We start from the raw sequence: 24,092 nt of genomic DNA on the forward strand, positions 1-24,092 counted from the left end.
ATTTTAATATTTTTAAGACTTCATATGCACAAAAAAAAATTAAGTTTTGCGGCTGACACAAATCACCAAAATCAGATAGACCACATCGATTGTAAAATGACGAAAGGAGATTATGTTTTCTGCTCTCGGTTTGTTTAATATTGACTCTCTATAAGTGATTTCATTTTCCACCTCTATAAAATTCTATTTTGCTCTCATTTTTTTCCACTCATATGAGTTTTGTTTATTTTTATAACTTCTTCTGTGAATTTGGTGAATTACATAAGTGTTAATTTAAAAAGATAGACGTATGTAAAAATTTGTTTCACTCCAGATACATATATAAGAATCAAAATTTTAAAGAAAGTCACTGGCAAACTATATTCACAGGTTAGTGTTCAAATCTAATATATCAAGTTGTCATAGAATATAGTGAAGACTCGAAATATGAATGTCTATCTAGTATATATTCACTAGTTTGGTCAAAAAATATTCTAATTCTAGAACAACAAAAAATTACTTACTTGATTAACCTACACTTTTGAGGTTTAATTACTTAAGATTATACCGATACAAAATATATAATACTTTAAAATTCTAGTATATGTAAAATAAGTATAAACTAAGAAGTGTTTGATTTATTAAACGATAAACTAGAAAACTTATAATAAATAGTTCAAATATTTCATTCGTACAATTATAATAGCTAGATATGGTATTATGGAGAAAAAAATATTGGACAAAGGATCAAATCTATCATTCTTCGAACAAACTCAAAAGGAGGTGATTTGAATATTGTCATGATATTTCATTAAAAAACATTTAGGAATAAATATCAAAACTAAATTATTTAATATGAAAGAAATAATATATATATAAATAGTGCTTCCAGTATTAAAAATCACTTCGATTTGAAGAAGTGTATTTATAGGATTGTCAGGATCAAATAACATATTAGAAACTACCAATTAAAAAAATAATGTGTATACGTAAAAGTATATACCTTAGAGTAAGCACATAAATCAAAACTAATACCTTTTGTTTATTTACAATCATGTTTTTGATAAATAAATCAAAACAATCATTTTATTTTATTATGTTATATGCCTATATGGTATATGATTAAACTTTAGAGATATTGACATAGATATATATATAGTATATTTTAATATAAATATTTATTATTGACAATTTCTACTCAGTATGATTTATTAAAATTTGTATATTTGCTGTGACAAAAATTTAAACCATTAATCACAAAACTTTTAATGTGAGATTTTTCCATACAAATTTCAAAATTGAAATATTATGATTTCAATAATTTTCCATGGAAATTTTGAAATTAACATATTTATATATGTTATATAGTATATAATTTAATTTTAGTAATATATATATATATTATAAACATTTATTAATAAGACTTCATATTCTTACAATTTATGATAAATCGTATCTTGTTTGAACAAAAAATATTTTAAACCATTGATCACGAAATTTTCAATGTGATACTTTTACCATTTTTAGTAATTTATATTCGTTTAAAAAAATTGAAAATATAACATATAAGAAAAAATCTATATTTTTATTATATGGTTAATGTGATTGTTCAATTTCTTTTAATAATATAAAATTAAACAAAAAAATAGAAGATGCCAAAATTGTTATCAAATATTTTTTTTTGTGAACAATTGTTATCAAATATTTATTATTCATAATTATTAATTGTCATATTAATTATATTAGGTAATTATGTAGCTTTTATTTAAATAAAGAATTGAAAATATTCTTTTGTATAATATTAATCAATTTGATTATTAGTTTAATAAAAAGTATAATATATATTTATATGTACCAATTTATTTTTCTTGAAATGCTTCATAGGAGATGAACAACATTATATTAGTTGACAAAAAAGGACAACATTATATTAAAAAGTTATAAAATTTTGTTATATACTATATGCTTGGCCCAATCCGGTGCCGGTGATAATACTATTAGGAGATGATCCTGACATTTAAAGGGCACGTTAGGAAACAATAGAGTACATGATAAAAGAGAAGGCATGGTCATTGAACTTGGAGTTTATATATAAAAAAGTACACATTGGCCAGGTTAGGGAACATTATAATACATGATAAAAGAGAAGTCATGGTTATCCATTGATCTTTGCCATCTTGGAATTTATATATAGAGTACACATTAGCATATTGCAAATATAAGAAAACAAATGATAAAATTTTAAATCAGAAAAGTAACATTCTCATCTTTAACAGAAAAAGACGATCTCACAAAATGCTTTGGCAAAAGAATACTTAATTTGTTTTTCTTAAATATATTTTTTGAAAATTTTCTTTTGTTGCAAAACATATCTATATATCTATACTATTATTTACGAAATAATTTTTTTTACGTTTGAGCACTTACGTTAAAAGTTAGAGTTGTTATAAATATCGTTTATACCATTAATGAATAAAATATATATAAATTAGCTATAAAATAAAAACGATTAACAAATTTTGATTAGATAAGTGACTAAAATAAATAACAATAAGAATTATTAAAAATATAAAAATATCTTTAAAAAAAAATTATATATATATAATGTTGTTATCTCACAATTATCTTTTAATAACAATTAAAAAAAAAAATACATCTCTATAATATTAATCAAATAAAATTCTTAATTTTATATCATTTAAAAGAGAATATTGATTGATTTTATATTTATTTGTTAATAATGAATATAGTATACAAAAAAAATTTCAAAAAATTATAATACATAACAAATTTCAAATTAAAATGTATGTATTAATAAGTACCTATAAAATGTTATATAGATAACATGTTGTCTCCGCTTTTTTTTAAATTGCTTTTTTGAGTGTTTGACAATTTTAAAAGTTTTATTCTCCTTTATTTGGCTTTTTAAAATATAAATTAACAGGATTATATTTGTAGCTTCCAGAGTATTATATTTATCTAATGCTGGGATCACAATTAGAGTCGAGGATAAATTGCCAAAAATGATTCAAAACTTTATTTTGAATACAAAAGTGTACTTCAAATTAAATCGAATGCAAAAATAACCCGAAAGATTAGTGAAATTAAAAAAAAAAAAAATTCTTATGAAACAAAAAATATGTATTGAGTGTTACCATTATAACTCTTCTCGTTCAATAGATCTTTAAAATAATTTTAAAATTTATAAAAAATATTTTGATGGAGAAAAACTTGAAAACATGTAATAATAAAAATTGCTAAATGATGTAAATATAGTTTTACTAAAATTTAATTATGTTCAACATAGATGAGCGAATGTAGACTAAATCATGATAGTCATTGATTTAGGGTTTGGTAACATATGTAATATTATTGATATTTTAGGGTTAAATTTTGAAAGCTCTTTTTTTTTTTAATTTGACACTAGAGCTTGATCCGTGCACCCACGCGGATGTTAGTTTACTTTATAAATGAATATTTATTTTTATAAGTGATAATATATGTTTTGAAATTTACCCGTTTAATTTTGTTTTAATATGTCATTTCTAAACACAATAATTTTATAGTTTATATTGAGTAGCTTTATTTTATCATGTAAACCCTTAATTATATCATCTATTTATTTAGAATATGACCTGTAAATTCACACAAATGTATTTTTATTTTTTTATGGACCAAAATTTTATTATAATATATAATAAAATTGTTGTATAAACTGTTTTTATGGATCAAAATTATATGATTATGTATAACAAAATTGTTGTATACTATTTATTATGTATATGTGGAATTAGTAAAATAATTATCATATAATGTATGTAATTACGAAGTTTATATATGGACTTAATTATTTTCAAAAACACATATCCCCTATATATTATTTGAGAAGCATTGCAACATTTTTTTTCTAGCCACGTGTCATCACTAGAATGATTCTTAGAATTATTAGAAAAATAGGTTGGTCTATCTAAATATTTAATAAGTTTTTTATTAAACCACAATAAATATATTATTAATGTGCTTCAATATTTCCTTAAATAAGATTACGAAATTGTTTAATGTGACTAAAGTATATATGACAATTAATGATTTTGAATAATAAATATTTGATAAAATAAGTGTGTATTATAATTATATTTTTTTAATTTTAAGCTATTAAAATAAATTAAAAAATCATAGTAACCAAATAATAAAAATTAAAAAAATTATTTATATATTATATTTTGAATTTTAAAAAACGAGTATAAATTACTAAAAATGTTAAAAGTTTCACATTCAAATTTTGTGATCTATCATTTAAAACTTTTGTTATGACATGATATAAATAATTAAAAAATAATATAAGTTGAAAGTCTCATTTAATAAGTATCAAAAATAATAGATATATAAATATATGTATCATTTTAAATTAAACTATATGCCATATAAAAATACATAAATATCTTAATTTTGAAATTTACTTTGAACATTTTTTGGTAAAAAATTTGAAAAAATATTACCAACTTAATTTTTAAAATATTATAAATTTCTTAAACCATTAATCCCACAGTGAAAATTTTGTTATTACTAATTTAGACTTTTTGCTATAACAGATACAAATGATAAAAAAAATATGAGCAAAAAGCATCATCTAATAAATATTAATATTAAAATATACCATATATATGTTACTATCATTTAAATTTAATTATATATCATATCAAATAGAAATATATTTTTTTGATTTATAAAATTTATTTATATGTTCGCACCAATTTAATTATATAAGTAGTAGATAATGACTTTTTAAGTATTCAATATATATTTATTATTTCATAATATGTTATAAACAGATCTGAGTTAGACTTTGGGAAGTCTTTTAAAGTGTTTTATGCTAAAAGACTTCGCACGAAGTCTTCAGGAAGTCTTTCGAAGTCTTCTGCCTAAAGTGGTAATTCTTTTGGATATGTATTATGTGTGTTTTATATATTAGATTCTAAAAAATTATAGATTCAACCTAATGTGACTTTTTTGTTTATTATCTAAGCTTAAGATTTATTTTTGAAGTTTTCTCTATTTTGAAGTCTTTTGAATGATTTTAAATATGCAGATTTTTCAGATCTGAGTCAGAATTTGGAAGACTTCTCAAAAAACTTTTGGATGACTCTCGGAAAACTCTCGGAAGACTTTTTGGGATGTCTTTTAATGTATTTTATGCCTGAATACTTCCCACGAAGTCTTCAGAAAATCTTCTGAAGTCTTCTGCCGAAAATGGTACAAAAGGATGATATCAAGTGGAGACAAAGCTTATCTATGTTGAAGAATGATATCTAGCTCAATGTGTAATAGTTTTGTTTATGGTATATTTTATGATTTGTATGTGTACTATTTTAGTTGTGAATTCTTTTGTAAACTTGAAGAGATGTTAATCAAAAGAATTTGGTATGTTTTGCCAAAGTACTTGACTTTATTGAAATTATTGATACAACATACCAATATTTTTTTTTAACCATTCTACCCACTAATAACACAAAAACTTAGTTACATTTAATAAAACTAAGAGAGAAAACTTCTCAAGAATACTTAGTCAAATTTACAAAAAATCAAAATCAAACTTTAAGTGAAAGATGAAATTTTAAATCTCGTGGAAGTTTAAAATTATATCTTATGATCTAAAAGACACATTAAACTACATTGAAGTTACTTAACACTATTGAAAGTTAAAAAAAAACATACCTTTAAGTTACTTAACACTCTTGAAAAATCTAACGTAGAAGAATTCTCCAAAAGTCTTCTCGAATTAACTAGAAACATTAGTAAACATTAATATTTGAAATATCATAATTATCACCAAATAAGTTATGAATTTCATCCAGAAACTCCAATAGTGACTAATATACATTAATTAATAAGAAAATATTCAAAATTCATTTTAAATATACAGAAAATAAAAGAATATTTAATATTGACGTAAAAGTCTTCCTGAAGAAGACTTCTTAGAAAATCTTCCATTTAGGTCGTTTTTGCAATTGCAAATTTACAAAGAAATACTTCTAGAGAAGTCTACTCTACAGCAGACATCTTGAGAAGTCTTCCTTTGTAAATATTGACTTACTTTTGAATTTGAATAATCCTCGAAAATACAAGAGAAGACTTCTTTGGCAAACAAGTTAGTTTTGCAATTGACCAAAGTTCTACAGATATTGGATTTTTTTAGAGAAGTTTTATGACGTTCAGATGAAGTCTTCTCACTCTCCCAAGAAGTCTGCGTATGTTACTTTTGAAATTGACTTTATTTAACTTTTTCAGAGAATTCTTCTCTCGTAGCCAAAGGTTTGACCAAAAACCCGAAATAAAATTCGAGAAAACTTCTTAAGAAGTCTTCTCATTAATATTAAAGTTTTTACTATTAATTTTCAATTGCAAAACTAACCTACACAGACTTCTTGCGATAGTGAGAAGACTTTATTTAATAGTAAAGAAGACTTCCCGAGAAGTCTTCTCCAAGAAGATTTCTCAGGAAGTCTTCTATAAAAAGTCAAATTTCTGACAAACTTTGGTCAATTGCAAAACTAACTTATTTATCCGAGACGACTCTTATCTTATTTATTTTTTCTTAACAAGGAAAACTTAGAAAACTTCTAGAGAAGTCTTCTCTAAAAGCACACAAAATGTCAATTGCAAAACTAACATATGCATTGACTAGAAGACTTCTTTAGATGTCTTTTCGTTGGAGAAGACTTCTAGAAGAGTCTTCTTCGCAAAATAGATCTGAACAAAAAATATCATTTTTAGATCTGGTGAAATTCATGTATAGCTTTTACAAGCACACATAACTTCTTAATGGAAGTTACTCACTCGTTCTTGACCATGAATCATGAACTTGAGTAACTTTAATAAGATTATAGTTTTTGAAAAGAAAAAAAATTGGATGAAATAAGAGATAAAGTGAAAGGGAAATGGTTTATGTGCGTAAAACATAAGGATACGAAGATGTGTATGTTGATTTTAGGTGCATTTAGAACATGCAATTGGTTGTTCATGGTGGTTGGTGTTTTGATGACAATAACAATATTGTAAATAAATGAGAAAGATAAGGATGAATGAGTAAAACTCTGATTCTGAAAAAAAAAATGATATTTTCGTGAATAACTCAAATTTTTATGATGAATATAACAAATGAAAGTTTCAAAAGAAATATTGATTAATTTTCTGTTTAATTTAAAATTTTAAGTCATATTTGAAATTTAATAAAAATAAGGTTATATTTAAAAAAACCCCTAGAATCTATGAAACCTCACTGATTTCACATTTACAATTTCCCGCAATTTCCCGTTCTTGAAAGAATAACTAAGCCAGAAACATAATTTAATTACGACAGATATCAAGTTGACCACAGTATTTATAAAGAATGGCTTTGTATTAAATATCGAGGCCGCATTTAATTAAGATAAAGCTATTAAAAATTGAAATGCTTATGTATAGGCTTACATCATCAAGATGCTGTTGTATAGGCTTACCACGACCAAATGTCTGGGAGGAGAAAGGGAAAATCATCTTCCACCTGATTTCCACAAGCCTCCAACAATTTCTTAATGCTGACTCATATTTCAGTATGTAAAAATCATCTTATTATAGTTTTAGTATTCGTCTTCAAATCCTACAGAATATCTCCAATGGTGACTGGACCTAGTGCATGCGTGGAACATACACTCTTGAACGTGCCAACCTGTGCCCTACAGAGACCTACGTATTTTTCTTTGTAGTAAATATAAGTATAGCACATACTTATATAAATAGTCCCAACTAATCAAATTGAAACTTCATTATATAGTTTGTTATATTTAACAACATAGATTTATTTCTTAAATCCTATACCCGCTATATAATCGGGAGACACTAATATTCCATCTTCAATAGAAAACATAAGCTATAAACTTGCCTCTAATTAAGCAAACAAAATGTGTGCATTAGTCCCTCCATTTTTCCCAAACTTTGGGTGGCCGTCGACGGGTGAGTACGAGAGTTACTACCTGTCCGGAGAGAACCTCGACAACTGCACGTTTTTTGATTTTCCGGTACCAGAGACTTATGGACTGGTTCATCAACAGAACAGCTTAGGGGTTTCTATTTCGTCGGCAGGAATTGGAATAGACAAGAGTCCGGTCGTAAACAAGAAGCTTAAACACAATGCAAGCGAGCGTGACCGTCGCAAGAAGATCAACTCATTGTTCTCATCTCTTCGTTCATGTCTTCCAGCCTCAGATCAATCGGTAAATAGATACTTCGATAAAATATATGTGTCTCTATATTATTTAGAGGAAAAATATAAAACTAACTATTTTTCTTTACTTTCTTGCAGAAGAAGTTAAGTATTCCCCAAACGGTTTCTAGGAGCTTGAAGTACATACTGGAGCTGCAGGAAGAAGTGAAGATGCTGATACAAAAGAAGGAAGAACTCTTGGTGCGAGTATCCGGTCAAAGAGCCATTGAACAGCAACCAAAGGTGGTTGCGCATTATGTCTCGACCGTGTCTGCGACTAGGCTTGGAGACCATGAAATGATGGTCCAAATCTCATCGTCCAAGATTAATAACTTTTCGATATCTAATGTGTTAAGTGGGTTAGAAGAAGATGGGTTTGTTCTTGTGGATGTTTCATTGTCAAGGTCTCAAGGAGAAAGGGTTTTCTACACTTTGCATCTCCAAGTGGACAATATTGATAATGACAAGCTGAATTGCACTGAGTTGAGTCAGAGGATGTTGTACTTGTATGAGGAATGTGGGAACTCATACTAGAGGATAACTTTTTCTTGTTTCTTTTAGTTATGTCGTCCCTTTCTCTTGAACATCTAACATTCTTGACCAAAGCATTGTAATTGAGTTGTTTCGGTTGACTACATTTCGATCCAACATCACTGGTTAGAAATACTAATATTTAGTTTAGCTGACAAGACTTGTAAACTAGTAGTAATTCAATAAACCCAATTAATTTTCTTAAAATTTAAAATGTACTATTACTAAATAATAATTATATTTGTAAACAGATTTTTTCTAATTTTGTATGAAAAAAGTTGCTACATATTAATAAAATGTTATTAAGAGTATCTCAGATAGTAAATGCTTAAATAGATAGTTGTGTTTAGACTTGGGTATTTCGGGTATTGATTTGGTTCAGTTCAGACATTTCGGATATCGCATAGTTCGGATAAGGGCTGAAGGATCCAATTAATAACTGATTTGTTTCTGGTTCGGGTTTGGTTCTCATAGTTTTGGGTTAGGTTCGTTTTGGATAATAAAACTAGTAAGGGAAAATACCAGAAAACAAAATTTGCTCTGCTTGGTTCCTATTTGGTTATTTTGGATAATTCAGATATATCAGGTATTTTGGATAGATTATCAAATAAAAATGTTGGATAATTAAAATTATTTTGGATATTTTGGATTAAAATTTGGATAGTTTCGGATAATTTCGGATAATACTTTGTAAGAGTTTTTTTCGAATACTTTTAGTTAACTTTTAAATTATATATATAATATATAATATTTATGTTATATGTATATGTATATATAATTATTTTTATATATTTCGGCTATCCCTTCGGTTTTCGGTTTGGTTCTGTTATGTTGACTTTAGAAATATAGAAACCGTTCGGATCTGAGAGTTTTCATCCAGTTCTAGTTTTGGGTATTTTGGTTCGGTTTTTTTTTTTATCTAGTCCTAGTTGTGTTATGAGGAATGACAAAAAGAGTATTTTACAATAAGAGTACGAATATTACGGGATGATAGCTGTAGTTTTCAGAATATTATATTAGTTTGGAAATGTGGATCACTATAAGAATCTATGAAACCTCATTGATTCACATTTACAAATTTGGAATAATTTTGACAGGTTCTTGGAAGAACAATTAAGTTTAGTTTATACATATGCCATCAAGTTGACCTAACTGATAAATATTATAATGGCTTTGTTGTATTAAATAACGAAATCTGGATTTGTTTATGATTAAAAAAAATCGAAATGCTTACGAATAGGCTTACAACATCGAAAATGCTTGTGTATAGGCTTACAACATCGAAAACGATTGGGACGAGGACACGCCCAGAGCATCTTTCCACCTGATTTCCACGAGCCTCCAGCAATTTCTCTAAGCTGAGTCATCTTTCAGTATGCAAATAATAATCTTATTATAGTTTTGATACATGTAATGCTCGTGTTTGGGTTATTGTACAATATTATCGATTGGTGACTGGTCCTACTTCGATGTGGAACAAGGCTCTGGCTCGTGTCAACATGCGCCATCTATGGAGACCTAGATAATTCTTTTGTTAGTATGAGAAGTCGTTGTCTTAACGAATACAACAAACTCCTATTATTCAGTTTCTTAATTAATAATTAAAACATATATTTTATTTCTTTAACCATTTGCCCGTATACAAATACGGGACTCAATAATCTTCCAATCGAAACAGCTTCAAGAGATAGAAATTCTACAAATATCATTAATTAACCAAAAATGTGTGCATTAGTCCCTCCACTGTTCCCCGACTTTGGGTGGCCGTCGACGGCAGGTTACGAGAGGAGCTACTACCTCGGCGGAGAAAACCTCAACAACGACATGTTTCTTGATTTTCCGGTACTGGAAACTTATGGAGTATTGGCTCATCATCAGAACAGCTTAGGAGTTTCTGTTTCGTCGGAGGGAAATGGAATAGACAACAACCCGGTTGTTAAAAAGAAGCTTAATCACAATGCTAGTGAGCGTGACCGTCGCAAGAAGATCAACTCTTTGTTTGCATCTCTCCGCTCATGTCTTCCAACCTCAGATCAATCGGTAAATAACTTTTTTGATATGTCCATTATGTTTTATGTATTGGAATTTCTAAGAGAATATGTTAGGAATCTTACAGTGAGATTAGGACCTAAAGTGATATACAAAGGATATCAAATATACTAACAGCTTACTGTTATTTAATTGACTTAAATCAGATTTTTAAAGTTGTATAAATGCTTGTCTAAAGAGTCGTAAATTTATTCACATAATCAGTATAAACCATAAAACGGTAATGGCCTCAATCAAGTTTTAAATTCTTTGGCTTTCTTCTTGTTTGATTTGGGCTTGTTCACAACATTTAACATATCAATTAATTTTAAGTTGGATCTGCATCTAAACCATTTAAAAGAAGAATGCTAAGATCCCTTTTCCCTTTACTTTCTTGCAGAAAAAGCTAAGCATTTCAGCTACCGTTTCACGAAGCTTGAAGTACATACCAGAGTTGCAAGAGCAAGTGAAGAAGTTATTACAAAAGAAGGAAGAACTCTTGGTTCGAGTATCAGGTCAAAGAGACATTGAACTTTACGTTAAGCCACAACCAAAGACAGTCGCAAGTTATGTCTCCACTGTTTCCGCGACTAGGCTTGGAGACAACGAAGTGATGGTCCAAATCTCATCATCCAAGATTAATAACTTCTCGATATCTAATGTGTTAACTGGGTTAGAAGAAGATGATTTTGTTCTTGTGGATGTTTCATCTTCAAGGTCTCAAGGGGAAAGGCTTTTCTACACTTTGCATCTTCAAGTAGAAAATATGGATGATCATTACAAAATGAATTGCGAAGAGTTAAGTGAAAGGATGTTGTACTTGTACGAGGAATGTGAAAATTCATTTAGGTGATTAATTCATATAACTGTTGTACATAGTTTATTATAAAATCAGCATAACTTATAAATTTATATTTAAAAAATGTAGTGGCTGCAAGGCAGCGAGTATATATATACCTAAGCCTTTATTTCTTGACCCACAAGTAACCTTGAGAAGGCTAGAAACATAGGAGATGAAACTTGTTTCAATCGTCCTCAGTGAAGACCTTGAAGATGAAATCACGGAAACGTCTAGAGTACAGCCTCGGATCAACGGCTGAGATTGAAGTAGGATCGTACTGGATGCTCTTGTAAGCGTGTTCAAGTTTCTTGCTGATATCGTAATCTTGAAGAATGTCTATGATTCCAAAGATCATGACAACCTCGTAATACTCTCCTGTTGGTTCCCCAACTAGCTGGAACTCACTGTCGCTTCTTCTCATTGTCCTCTCTGCTCGAGCCGGCATGTTTCCTCCAAGTCTGATACTAGCCCACCTACAACAACCAACCCATTTCTTAGACTTGAGAATGGAGAAAAGTTATTGTTTCTAATTAAATATGAGTTCAACTTTTGTTGTGCGTTTACTAACCTTGTGGGATCAGATAGAAGCTGATCCACGTCTGCTCTGGAGAGACGAGGGGCTGTTTCATCTTCAAATTCACCTGAAGTTGAGAAACAAAAATGGGACAAATCTTTTAGATCGCACAAACAAATTAGGTTAAAATAGCACATAAAAAGGAAAAAAATATCTATTATACCATTAATTAAAAGGTTTTAAGCTATTCTAAACCCTTATACTAACCCCACCCCATAACTACTAAATCTTAAATTTTAGTCACTAAATTAAAACCCTCAAAAGTATTTTTAACATTTAATTAGTGCTATTTTGGAAGAAAAAAAAATCCATTGTGTGCTATTTATTGACAAAGAGACAATTTTTCATGAAATATTTGGTTGTTGCATTCTGCTGAAGAGAAATGATACTGAGTTTTATAGGAATATACGAACCAATAGGCGTGCGAGCTCCAGAAGGAATCAGCTCTCCAGCCACTGATGCTTCTCTGAAATGAATCCCAACCAGAAGACTGTAGTCCATGATCCTTTCCTGTTCTAGAAACTCACAATCTTTGTCCACTTGCCTGAAAACAATAACAACAATGGTCATATAAGAAAACTCAACGTAAAGAAATGGGTTAGTAACAGTGTTCTATATTCGGTCTATGCGGATGCCTACTCCCATGTGGATTTAAATAAATCGGACGCATAATAGCATTTATATGAATAGTATACGGCATGTGGGGATGTTTAGGCGGATTTAAATTTTTATATTTAAAAGTTAAAAACATTAACATAGTTATATATTTGATAGTTATTTATTATATTCATAATACAAACTTGTGTTCTTCTAACCTGGTGAATTCTTGGAACCAAGCTTTCTGTAGTCTGAATATGAAATTCAGATCAAGATCTTTCAAGATTGTGTTTGAGTTGATTTGAGATTCAGGTTTATCGGTTGTACGACCAAGAGAAGATCCTTTTAGATCAAAGCGTCTGTGGATAGAGTACTCGGAACAGAACAGGTTTCCCATAATAACAAACCGCACCTTCTTTTGGATTGTTCCAGTCAATTTCACACAGTGTAGACCATAGAATTTAATCACCAAAGTGTTCTCAAATGCTCGAACATGGTTGTAGTAAGCTGCAAGCATTCTCAGAAACACCTACATCATCATAATTCAAGAAATCAGTTAGTAGTTGTAGCAGTCACCCATTCTTCATCTGGTAACTTCAAGAAGAAGCAAACTCACTTTAGTTTCAGACTTCTTCATTGTCTTTATCATATAACGATCATCGTTTGTTAAGTAGAAAAACATTCCACTTTTACCAGGTGACGATAGCTCCCTAAGGGCATCATTACCACATAATGATAACATGTAGTCAGCTGGATCTACCTTGAATAGCTTCCTCAAGCTCCTGAAGATAGATGAATTAGCATAACATAGTGTAAGAAAATGTAGAGCCTAGTGTTGTGGTCTCTCACCTAAAAACTAATGGACAATAGTCTTTCCATTTGAATTCAGTAGATTGGTGAGGAGGCGTGTATTTGGTTCCTTCTGGTGGAAACCTTGTCCACACCTTCTCCTTTGGATCAAAAGCTGAATGCTTAAGATCAAGAGACACAACAGGAGCTTGTTTTCCAACAGCATGTCTGCTTAATCAAAACACCATTAAAAACATCAAGAAGGATTAAATTGTCATAACTGGTGACAAGAGCCGAGCCGGTTCTGAGCATAGGCAAATGAAACATTGGTTTATGGCCTCTAAAATTTAAGATTTTTTTTCTTTTTGCATAAACATAGACTTTCAGATTTGTATTAAAAAAAATAGAATACAACTCTTACTAAATTGTTTATAACCCTCAAAATCTCAAGACCGGTCCTACTGGTGAGAAGGTGAGTAAGATACTTACCTGATTCCAAGCTGTAGATTAAGCATAAGATCGTAGTTTCGATGACCTTTCGATATTGTCTCGCCTTGCTTCTTCCCTGCCCTTGGCAGTCTCATAGGCACAGGGCTAGGTTTCAAGCTTTGAATGAAGCCTTCAGCCTCAAGTCTCATTATTTCAGCATCTAAATCTCTTCTTGTGTTGGAGTCAATATCAGCAGCGCCTTCACCGCTTTCACTTCCCCACATATTCATCTTCTCAAACGCTCTATCTAAACCAACACTCACCCTCCCATCAACTGAGATCCTCCTCGGCTTCTCTACACGCTTGGAAGAGTTCCAAACAGAGAGCTTCTTTTGTGAAGGCAACACAGGAACTCTCTCTCCACTGCAGATAGTGTACTCACTTAGATTGTTGAACACATCTTTAGGATCCCACTCAAGGCTCCCTTCGTTCTCGGGTGGATGATAAGTGCCGTTCATTTCTTCCGGGTCCTTAGACCAATGACCAACGTAGAAACTCCCATCATCCCATTTGAAAGTACCGTTTCCACTAGGGAAACCATCGTCCCAAAACCCATCGTATCTACTACCATCCGACCAAACAAAAGTACCTTTGCCACAAATGGAACCGTTCTTCCATTCACCAATGTAAAAACTCTCATCTCTCCAACGATACTTCCCTTGAGCTTCTTGCAAACCTCTCCTCCATTCACCATCATACACATCTCCGTTTGCAAAACTCTTGATCCCATGTCCATGTTTTAGGTTCATCACCCATTGGCCTCTATAAGCATCTCCACTAGGACCTGTGTAAGTCCCAGTCCCATCCATGTACCCGCTTTTGAATTCACCTTCATATGTAGCACCAGAAGGCCAACCAAACTTCCCTTTCCCCATAGTCTTGCCATTGTACCATTCACCAATGTACGTGCAACCATCTGTCCATAGATACTTACCGTGCCCGTGTGGGAAACTATCATACCATTGACCTGTGTAATAGTCTCCATTAGGAAGTACCTTCTCTGCATGGTACATTTCACCTGTGCTGCTCTCATCATCATTCTCATTGGTTGTTGAAGTTTCATCATCTGTTTGTGGAGCTACAGATACTGTCCCAAAAATGTTGTTTGCTCGCTTCTTGGCTTGTTGGGTCTTTTTCATTGTCACCTCCCAAGCTTTTAGAACACAGCCTTGTTCCTTGCTCATTTTCTTTTTCTTTTTTTCTAGAGACATGTATATATCCTAGAACAAAACCTAAGAAAACATATTTGTTCTTGTCTAAACAACAAATCCTATAGATGTACACGTACAAAAGAGAAGACAAACTGTAGACCTAACCATTCAATAAAAAGCAGCACGAATATTCAATTTAACTTAAAGTATGTGACTTCTTGTCTCCATTGTCATTGAATCATATAGAAACAGGTTTTTTTTTGTTCTTATTTGAGTTGCAACATTTTGGGAATGAATACTGCTCTGAACGATCAACCAAACCTAACTAATGGCCAAAAGAGTTAAGGGATCAAAACATCTCTCTCTCCGACATTTCATCTTTTCTTGTCAAAGAGGTAACCGTTCATCTCCTCAAACCACTGAAAGCCTTCAAATTTAGAGAAACAATTCAAGACCCATTTATTTCTATTCTTAGCATTTCCGAGTTTTTCTCTCACAAACATATATACATACATTTTCTTATAAATTAAATTGAAGAAATAACTGATCAATTTAGCCTAAACTGATTATGTGTATTTTGAACCCCACTTTACTCTAGCTGAAAATATGAATTTGATCATTTCAACTTTGTTAGTCCAGATCCATACCAGTAATCTAGGTTACATAAAGTGGGATTATAATTAAAAGTAAAAACTCTGTATATTTTGTCTATATCCTATATTAAAAGTTTTTTTTTTAAGATTCAATATAAAATTTGTTAACCATAATAAGAACTTTGAGAATTTGCTGACTTTACTATCAAAATTAAAAATCTTGTAGATATTTTTCTTTATTGTTATACTGTGGATAAAATTATATACTTTCTAACAAGAACGTCTTTTAAAAATCACCTTAAATTTGTTGTCATACACAAAATTAATTTTTTATATATTTTCTGCCATATTCACCTTAAAAGTTCAACTAATTCACAAAAATCTCATTATTTATTACTTTGTTTTTGAAATAAGTTAATTTTTGAAAATGTTATTGTCTTCAATATTACCAACCACCATTCACAAACAAAACCAAAATTTAATGCACCAGAAATCAATGTATACATCTTTTTATCTCATTTCTTATACATAAAATCATTTATCTTGAACATTTTTTCTCATTCCATCCTAAGAACTCAAAAAAAAAATATTTCAAAAAAAAAATTCATTAAAACTACTCAAATTTGACATTCTTGAAAAGCTGGAATGAAAATTTTTCTAAAAGGTATCTCGAATAATAATCAGTTTCTTTCTCTCACTTCGAATGGAATGAATTGTACTTTATATATTTTGATATAGAACTAATACTGTAAAAAAAATGTTGTATAAATTTTTGCTGTAGAAGTTTGGTTGTAGATTTTAGAAGAACTAGATTTTTTAACCGCGCTACGCGCGGATAAGATATTATATGTATTTCACAATTCTAAAAAATAATGTATAATATTGTATTATATTATTTAAAGAATATAAAATAAGACTACATAACATAAATATATTTTTTATTTTTTCTTTGTGAAAATCATTATGTTGTTTGATTGTTGTACTTAATTCACATATTTGCATAGATATTTGTGATAGATGAATAACTATATTTTTATTATCAGTAAATAATATATATTTATTATATAATATAAGAAAAATGAAATTATTTACTTTTTAACAAACTTGTCTCATGTTGGGGACTCGGTTATAGACATATCATATTCGAATGAAACATTTTTACACTTATCAATCTTCTTAACAATTAAGAAACAAATCTGAATATCAAAACAATATCTCATACGATCTCTTTGTGGAATAACTGCTCTGAAGAAATTGAATTTATGCATCAAAAAAGACTGGAAATGGATGTGCATATGTGTTATCTAAGTCAGCTTTAAAAAAAACTATTTATAGTTCATATATCATTTATGTCCATCCTATTTTTTTGTCCATCATTTCTTAAACATCTTGAAATAAGTAATGCTAATTAATTATAAACTTTTTGCTCACAAAATAAAAATCAAATTTGTTTAATTATCGCTTAATTTGTCTAACTGATATATGTATTTTTCAATTCTAAAAAAATAATGTATAATATTGTATTACATTATTTAAAGAATATAAAATATGACTACATAACATAAATATACTTTTTAAATTTTCTTTATGAAAATCATTATGTTGTTTGATTGTTGTACTTGATTCACATATTTGCATAGATATTTGTGATAGAAGAATAACTATATTTTTATTATCAGTAAATAATATATATTGATTATATAATATAAGAAAAATAAAATTATTTACTTTTTAAACAAACTTGTTTCATGTTGGGGACTCGGTTATAGACATATCATATTCGAAGGAGACATTTTTACAGTTATCAATCTTCTTAACATTGAAAAAACAAATTTACATATCAAAATAATATCTCATATGATCTACTTGTGGAATAACTACTCTGAAGAAATTGAATTTAGGCATCAAAAAGGACTGGAAATGGATATGCATATATGTTATCTAAGTCTGCTTCACAAAGTACTATTCATAGTTCATATATCATTAATGTCCATCCTATTTTTTTGTCCGCCATTTCTTAAACATCTTGAAATAACTGATGCTAATTAATAATAAACTTTTGCTGGAAAAAAAATCAAATTTGTCTTATTATCACTTAAATATTTTATTAATATGGTCTAAAAAGCTTTTTAGTGATATCATAGTTTAATTTATTAGTTTTTTTGTTACTTTTTAGAGGTTTTTGTATTTAAGATTTTTTTTTCATATTAAACTTCTATTTCTTTCACAGAATTGATATAAATATATATATATATATATATATATATTTATATATATCATAAAAATTACCATCAAATCAGTTTTACTTATTTATTATTTTGTTTGAACGAAAATACACTTTTTAAATAATTTAATTTAAAATAAAATTATATATTAATTTGCTGTATTTTAACAATTTCATTGATTTAATTAATTTGCTTTGGTGGATAACTTAAAAAGTTTTCATATGAATCTAGGAAAGCAAGCTTATGTTGTTATATTATATTTATTTTGTGTATATAGAATCTATATATAATGTTAGTTTAATAAAGAAAGAACATTATTTTTTTTGTAACTTCAAAAAGATACATTATTATAATTTTAAATGAATCAAAATTGAATAAAATGGTAATTAAATATTTGTAAATCTAATTGTTTAGTTGGATTCTCATGAAAAAAAATATCGATTGGTTAAACAAATGTTTTAAAAAAATTTGTGGTATTTTTTTGTCTATAAATTATAAAATTTATTGAATTAATATATTTAATTATTGCATCCTTAAATAATATTTTATTAAGACATTAGAAAAATATGTTTTGAGTTGTTTTGTCAAATTGTACAAAAATCTATGCTTTTTCATATTTGTAACTTCAAAAAGATACATTATGACAATTTGAAATTAATCAAAATTGAATAAAATGGAAATTAAATATTTGTAAATCTAATTATTTTTTTTATCTTGTTTAGTTGGATTCTCATGAAAAAAATCGATAGGTTAAACAAATGTTTCAAAATTTGTTGTGTTATTGTTTTGTCTATAAATTACAAAATTTATTGAATTAATATATTTAATTATTACACCCTTAAATAATATTTTATTAAGACATTAGAGAAATATATTTTAATTGTTTCCTATGCTTTTTCATATTTGTCACGAAAATTTATATGTTAAACTTACTTTTACAAAATTCTTAACTTTGTCACGAAAACAAAAATCTATGCTTTTTCATATTTGTCAACGTTCTCACACTTTCTAAGAATATATTAGCTTAGTCACTTACTTATTTTTTTTTTTACAAAACAAAGTATCGGAGTCTTGAAAGTTGAATTTATATTATTGTAAATGTACATAAGAGTTTGTGATTATATACTTAGTGGTTCTTGTATATGTGTCCAAGAATGTTTCAATGGCTTAGTGGTAACTGTCCTATATATATATCATACTAACCCGGGTTCGATTCTCACCTTCGCATTGTTTTTTTTATTTTTTACGAAAAGTAAATGAGATGACATGGCAATTTCGGGTTTTCTGATTGGTTGATTTTTCTATCCTATGTGGACACCCTCTCCATGGCTTATATCCCCTTTTAGTATAGTATAGATTAATTATTCACTTGTAAATTTTCTAAAGTTAAGAAATAAGTTCTTTAGATATCTTTAAAACTGTGTTTCAAAAAAAAAAGATATTTTAAATTCAATTTAAGGAAATTAAATTTTGGTCACCAATCCAATGTTTTAAATTTCACCGTGTGATCATTTTCGGCGTTTCGTTGCCGTCTTCCAAAACGCTAACGCTTTTTCCTTGATAATTTTCCAGTTACATAATTCCTGGGCTAATCTATATATTAGGCTTATATGCTAAAAGTCCATGAGCCCAAATTGAATTCGAATATTAAAAAATCTATCAACGCTGTAAAAATATTTTCCTCACCAGCTACCATGTTTGGACCCAGTAAATGTTTTTCTACCGTCTCCCTCCCTAGCCTCTCCTTCATGTAGCCAACAAGCTCTATCATCGTTTCCGAAGTATGAAAATCTTTTTCTTTAATCTCATGACAACAAAGCCAAAGATCAGACAGAACAAAACAAAACCTTTATTGTCGGAAGCTGACTCACCACCATATTATTATTATTAACCAATAACACAAACGTCTCTAGCGTCAATTATGTGCTAAATTCACAAACCGCTAATAACCAATCATAATCTCGATCTCTTCTCTTTCATCCAACATCTCCAACCATAGACAAGGCTTCCTGCTTTACGATCATTCTGTGAATCTTTTCTTGTTTCTCATCGTTGGAATCGAAAATGGGTCGAATCGGTATAGTGGTTTCTGATCTTGTGCTGTCCTTTATGTGGACATGGGCAGGAGTTCTTGTCAACATCTTAGTTCACGGAGTACTCGGATTCAGCCGGAAAGATACCACCGGCGAGATCGTCCGGTATCTCTTCTCCGTCATCTCCATGTTCGTCTTCGCATTCCTTCAGAAACTCAGCAAAGGTGGACTTTACAACCCTTTAACCGCTTTGGCTGCTGGTGTCACCGGTGGCTTCAGCAATTTCATCTTCACCGTCTTGGTTCGAATCCCCGTTGAGGTAATGATGATGAATAACAATTATACATTAACTCATGATGATCATGTTTTTTTCTTTTGGTTCTAAAGACTTCATTTTGAGATCTTTTGTTCTGTTTTTGTTATTACAAGTAGAAAAGATGAATCTTTGTTGTTTTTTGTTATTGCATGTAGAATAGATGAATCTTTTGTTCTGTTTTTTTGTTATTACAAGTACAAGTTCTGTTTTTTTTTATTACAAGTAGAAAAGATGAATCTTTTGTTCTGTTTTTGTTATTACAAGTACAAGTTTTGTTTTTTTTAATTACAAGTAGAAAAGATGAATCTTTTGTTCTGTTTTTGTTATTACAAGTACAAGTTCTGTTTTTTTTATTACAAGTAGAAAAGATGAATCTTTTGTTCTGTTTTTGTTATTACAAGTAGAAAAGATTAATCTTTTATATTGTTTTTGTGATCTTTTGTTCTGTTTTTGTTATTACAAGTAGAAAAGATTAATCTTTTATTCTGTTTTTGTGATCTTTTGTTCTGTTTTTTCTTATTACAAATAGAAAATATGAATATTTTGTTCTGTTTTTGTGGTCTTTTGTTCTGTTTTTGTTATTACAAGTAGAAAATGATGAATATTTTGTTCTGTTTTTTGTGATCTTGTGTTCTGTTTTTCTTATTACAAGTAGAAAACATGAATCCTGTGTTCTGTTTTTTGTGATCTTGTCTTCTGTTTTTTCTTATTACAAGTGGAAAATTGTGTTCTGTTTTTGTGATCTTTTGTTTTGTTTACAAGTAGAGAAGATGAATGTGATCTTTTTGTTCTGTTTTTGTTATTACAAGTAGAAAATGATTAATATTTTGTTCTGCCTCTTTTTGTTTTCAGGTGATAGGATCAATCCTTGGGGTGAAACATATCATTCATGTTTTCCCTGAGATTGGGAAAGGACCAAAACTAAACGTAGCAATCCATCACGGCGCTTTAACCGAGGGGATACTAACATTTTTTATTGTCATGCTCTCGCTGGGACTAGCAAGGAAGATCCCTGGAAGTTTCTTCATGAAGACTTGGATTGGTAGTATTGCTAAGTTAACTCTCCATGTTCTTGGAGCTGATCTAACCGGTGGATGCATGAATCCAGCAGCGGTATCAACCCCAAAGGAGTCTTTGTGATTGTGATGTGTTTGTCTTTAGCTCTTTGTTTATTTGATTGTGTGAGATTTTTGCAGGTTATGGGATGGGCCTATGCACGAGGTGAACATATAACACAAGAGCATCTACTTGTGTATTGGCTAGGACCTATCAAGGCTACGTTGCTGGCTGTTTGGTTCTTCAATGTTGTGTTTAAGCCTCTCACCGAAGAAGAAGAGAAACCTAAGGCTAAAACTGATTGAGTAATAGAGGTTTAGCTTTCATATGCAATCATCCTCTTCTTATTAGATTTCATAATGTGTTTTTGTATGTAGCAAACTCAACTGTAACAATCAGTTCAATAAAATCTGAATTTTGGCTAATACAATGTGCAATGTGATTGATAGAGAGCAGTAAAAGTATTTTGGTTCATAAAATTCCAAGAAATCAAGAACCAGCCTCAAAAACTTAATAGACAAGATTAGGCTCAAACTCAGCAAAGTCAACAGATCCAGACTCAACAGGAGGCATGAGATAGGCAGCCAAGATCTCAGATACTAAACCAGCAATGAGAGGAATCCTCTTGAGGTTCTTGACAAAGGAAGGATCGTCTGTTTGTCCTACAGCCATCAGCTTCTCATTGATCACAACCATTCTATCTAGCTTCCTCTTGAACTCAGGGTTCTCAACATCCAACACTGCCGGGAATATTCTAGCCGTGGTTCGGTTTGTCTGAATCAAAACTCCCAACATTTTCAGACACAAAGCTTACTATTAGTCTCCTGGTTTCAAGTTATTTTACCTCAATGATGACGTGCATGTCAAACTCCTTTGTGTTTAAACCAATATACCTTCATAGAAATCAGTTCTTTGACAATCGTTGAGGTACATTGTCACATAAACCTACAAAACCAATCATCTTACCGGTTAGGCCACACCATTTGGAAGTAGAGAGTTAAAGTGTTTACTCACTGAGAGGTAGAAGAAACGAGACCAGAGCTTGGCTTGCCAGTCATTGAGGAACTGAGGCTAAGCTTTAGAATTCGGTTATTTTGATCAAAGAAATCTAATTCTAACCAAAAAAAAATTGGTTCAGTTTGGTTTCTTTTTAATTCGGTTTCAAATTTTTTTTACAGAAATTAACTGAAATATTCTATTTTAGTTAAGTTTCTTGTTAAAATTTGAAAATTTTGATCATGTTATTTTTTTCGGTTAGTTTGGTTTGGATTTTGTTTGATTCAGAATTTTGATCTAAATTTATAGTTTTGGTTAAAAATATAGAAAACCAAACTAACCGATTATTACATACCGGACCGAAAAATCAATTTTTTCAATTGCCGAACTGAACCGAAACTTTATAACCCAACTGAACCGAAAAGTGCCTTGCTGAAATAATTGACTTTTTTTCTAAAACACATCAAAGCTAAACCGGACTCTAACAATTAAATAGCAAAAATAGAATCTAAACCAAAGTGCAAACCGGATTGAACCGGATCAAATCCAATCCGTTCGTTAATAAGACGGACGGAGAGAGAAGGTGAAACAAAAGCCTTATCCAGAAACCAAACTTCAAATGACTGTCTGAAGGCGAAATTCTTCAATTCGAAGAAGATGTCTCTTCTCTGTTTCAATCCTCTCGCTCCTCTCTCTTCTCAAAGGCTTCAGCTTTCGTCTTCCGCTTCACCAGGTACGCAGCTTCACTTGTTTCTCTAGTCATCTCACGTATTGCTTTCGCTTCAAATCTCCATTACAGACCCAAGAAACTAAAAAGCTTCTTCCTTTGTTTAAAAGCTGAAGAGATGGCATTAGATTTTCATTGAGGCATTTCATCGAACACTTTAAGATTAGAATGCTTCTTTGGTTATTTACTTGTGAAAGTTCTGATCTTTTTGGTTTCTTCCTTGTATTGGTTTCAGTTTTCATCCTTAAACCCAATAGAGTCTCACTCAATGGGTACAATTTGAGCATTAGCAATGGAAGAGCAGTGATTGTGAAGGCAGCTGCTTCTGGCGTGGACGGAGCTGAGGCTGAGAGCAATGAGGAACCACCTAAGACTGTTGTTGCTGCTGTTCCTGTGGATAAACTACCGTTGGAATCAAAAGAAGCTAAAGAGAAGATGTTGCTGGAACAGAGGATGAAGATGAAGCTGGCCAAGAAGATTAGGCTAAGGAGGAAACGTCTGGTTCGTAAGCGGAAGTTGAGGAAGAAAGGTCGATGGCCACCTTCCAAGATGAAGAAGCTCAAGAATGTCTAGACATGATGATGATATGACTCTTTGTCTTTGCTGTCTTTTTTTTTTTTTTAAGTCAACTTTTCTTGAAATGTTGTTTGTAAACTTTCTGGAACCATTTTTAATGCCTTTTGAAATGCAGCCATTGCTTTTGGATTGATCTCTTTCATTATGAATGGCCCTTCTATAGAACTCAAGTTAAGCAAAAGATGAGCTGCATATGAAGCTGATGCCAAATATGTGAAAATGTGTAAAGGGATGACAGCATGGACAAAGTTAGCAGAAACCAAAATGAGGCAAAGCAAAACAAGTCTAGCAGAAAACATTTTCAGGATATCTTCCACAGGGGCTCCATGAGAGAGGACTGATTTGCTCA

General features: G+C 30.1%; 6 protein-coding genes across 8 annotated transcripts; 4 read left to right on the forward strand and 2 right to left on the reverse strand.

Annotated features, from left to right (window-relative positions):
* Positions 1-4,648: 4,648 nt before the first annotated feature.
* On the forward strand, positions 4,649-8,959 carry LOC103863075 (transcription factor ORG3). Its single transcript, XM_009140808.3, has 2 exons — positions 4,649-8,231; positions 8,321-8,959. The coding sequence occupies exons 1-2, from the start codon at positions 7,920-7,922 to the stop codon at positions 8,753-8,755; spliced, it is 747 nt and encodes a 248-aa protein (XP_009139056.2). The 5' UTR covers positions 4,649-7,919; the 3' UTR covers positions 8,756-8,959.
* A 234-nt stretch (positions 8,960-9,193) lies between these two features.
* On the forward strand, positions 9,194-11,692 carry LOC103863077 (transcription factor ORG2). Its single transcript, XM_009140810.2, has 2 exons — positions 9,194-10,792; positions 11,181-11,692. The coding sequence occupies exons 1-2, from the start codon at positions 10,475-10,477 to the stop codon at positions 11,631-11,633; spliced, it is 771 nt and encodes a 256-aa protein (XP_009139058.1). The 5' UTR covers positions 9,194-10,474; the 3' UTR covers positions 11,634-11,692.
* A 59-nt stretch (positions 11,693-11,751) lies between these two features.
* Positions 11,752-16,817, reverse strand: LOC103863076 (phosphatidylinositol 4-phosphate 5-kinase 4). Its single transcript, XM_009140809.3, has 7 exons — positions 14,071-16,817; positions 13,642-13,809; positions 13,409-13,574; positions 13,011-13,321; positions 12,609-12,739; positions 12,190-12,262; positions 11,752-12,094 (listed from the first exon to the last, which is right to left on the reverse strand). The coding sequence occupies exons 1-7, from the start codon at positions 15,279-15,281 to the stop codon at positions 11,806-11,808; spliced, it is 2,349 nt and encodes a 782-aa protein (XP_009139057.1). The 5' UTR covers positions 15,282-16,817; the 3' UTR covers positions 11,752-11,805.
* Positions 16,818-19,468: 2,651 nt separating this feature from the next.
* On the forward strand, positions 19,469-22,179 carry LOC103863078 (probable aquaporin SIP2-1). 2 transcript variants are annotated; one of them, XM_033290668.1, is made up of 4 exons: positions 19,469-20,391; positions 21,241-21,501; positions 21,585-21,745; positions 21,796-22,179. In XM_033290668.1, exons 1-4 carry the CDS (start codon positions 20,104-20,106, stop codon positions 21,884-21,886), a joined length of 801 nt encoding a protein of 266 aa, XP_033146559.1. In that variant the 5' UTR covers positions 19,469-20,103; the 3' UTR covers positions 21,887-22,179. The 2 variants fall into 2 exon arrangements, with proteins under 2 accessions (XP_033146559.1, XP_009139059.1); XM_009140811.3 differs by having other exon boundaries at positions 19,567-20,391; positions 21,585-21,869.
* Positions 21,940-22,408, reverse strand: LOC103863337 (magnesium-protoporphyrin IX monomethyl ester [oxidative] cyclase, chloroplastic). The gene is made up of 2 exons (XM_018658290.2): positions 22,289-22,408; positions 21,940-22,218 (listed from the first exon to the last, which is right to left on the reverse strand). Exons 1-2 carry the CDS (start codon positions 22,304-22,306, stop codon positions 21,955-21,957), a joined length of 282 nt encoding a protein of 93 aa, XP_018513806.2. The 5' UTR covers positions 22,307-22,408; the 3' UTR covers positions 21,940-21,954.
* A 537-nt stretch (positions 22,409-22,945) lies between these two features.
* On the forward strand, positions 22,946-23,874 carry LOC103863079 (50S ribosomal protein 5, chloroplastic). 2 transcript variants are annotated; one of them, XM_009140812.3, is made up of 2 exons: positions 22,946-23,173; positions 23,403-23,874. In XM_009140812.3, exons 1-2 carry the CDS (start codon positions 23,098-23,100, stop codon positions 23,738-23,740), a joined length of 414 nt encoding a protein of 137 aa, XP_009139060.1. In that variant the 5' UTR covers positions 22,946-23,097; the 3' UTR covers positions 23,741-23,874. The 2 variants fall into 2 exon arrangements, with proteins under 2 accessions (XP_009139060.1, XP_018513915.1); XM_018658399.2 differs by having other exon boundaries at positions 22,957-23,173; positions 23,400-23,874.
* The last annotated feature ends 218 nt before the right edge of the window (positions 23,875-24,092 follow it).

The sequence above is a fragment of the Brassica rapa genome, chromosome A04 (assembly GCF_000309985.2).
Source record: "Brassica rapa cultivar Chiifu-401-42 chromosome A04, CAAS_Brap_v3.01, whole genome shotgun sequence".
Classification (NCBI taxonomy): domain Eukaryota; kingdom Viridiplantae; phylum Streptophyta; class Magnoliopsida; order Brassicales; family Brassicaceae; genus Brassica; species Brassica rapa.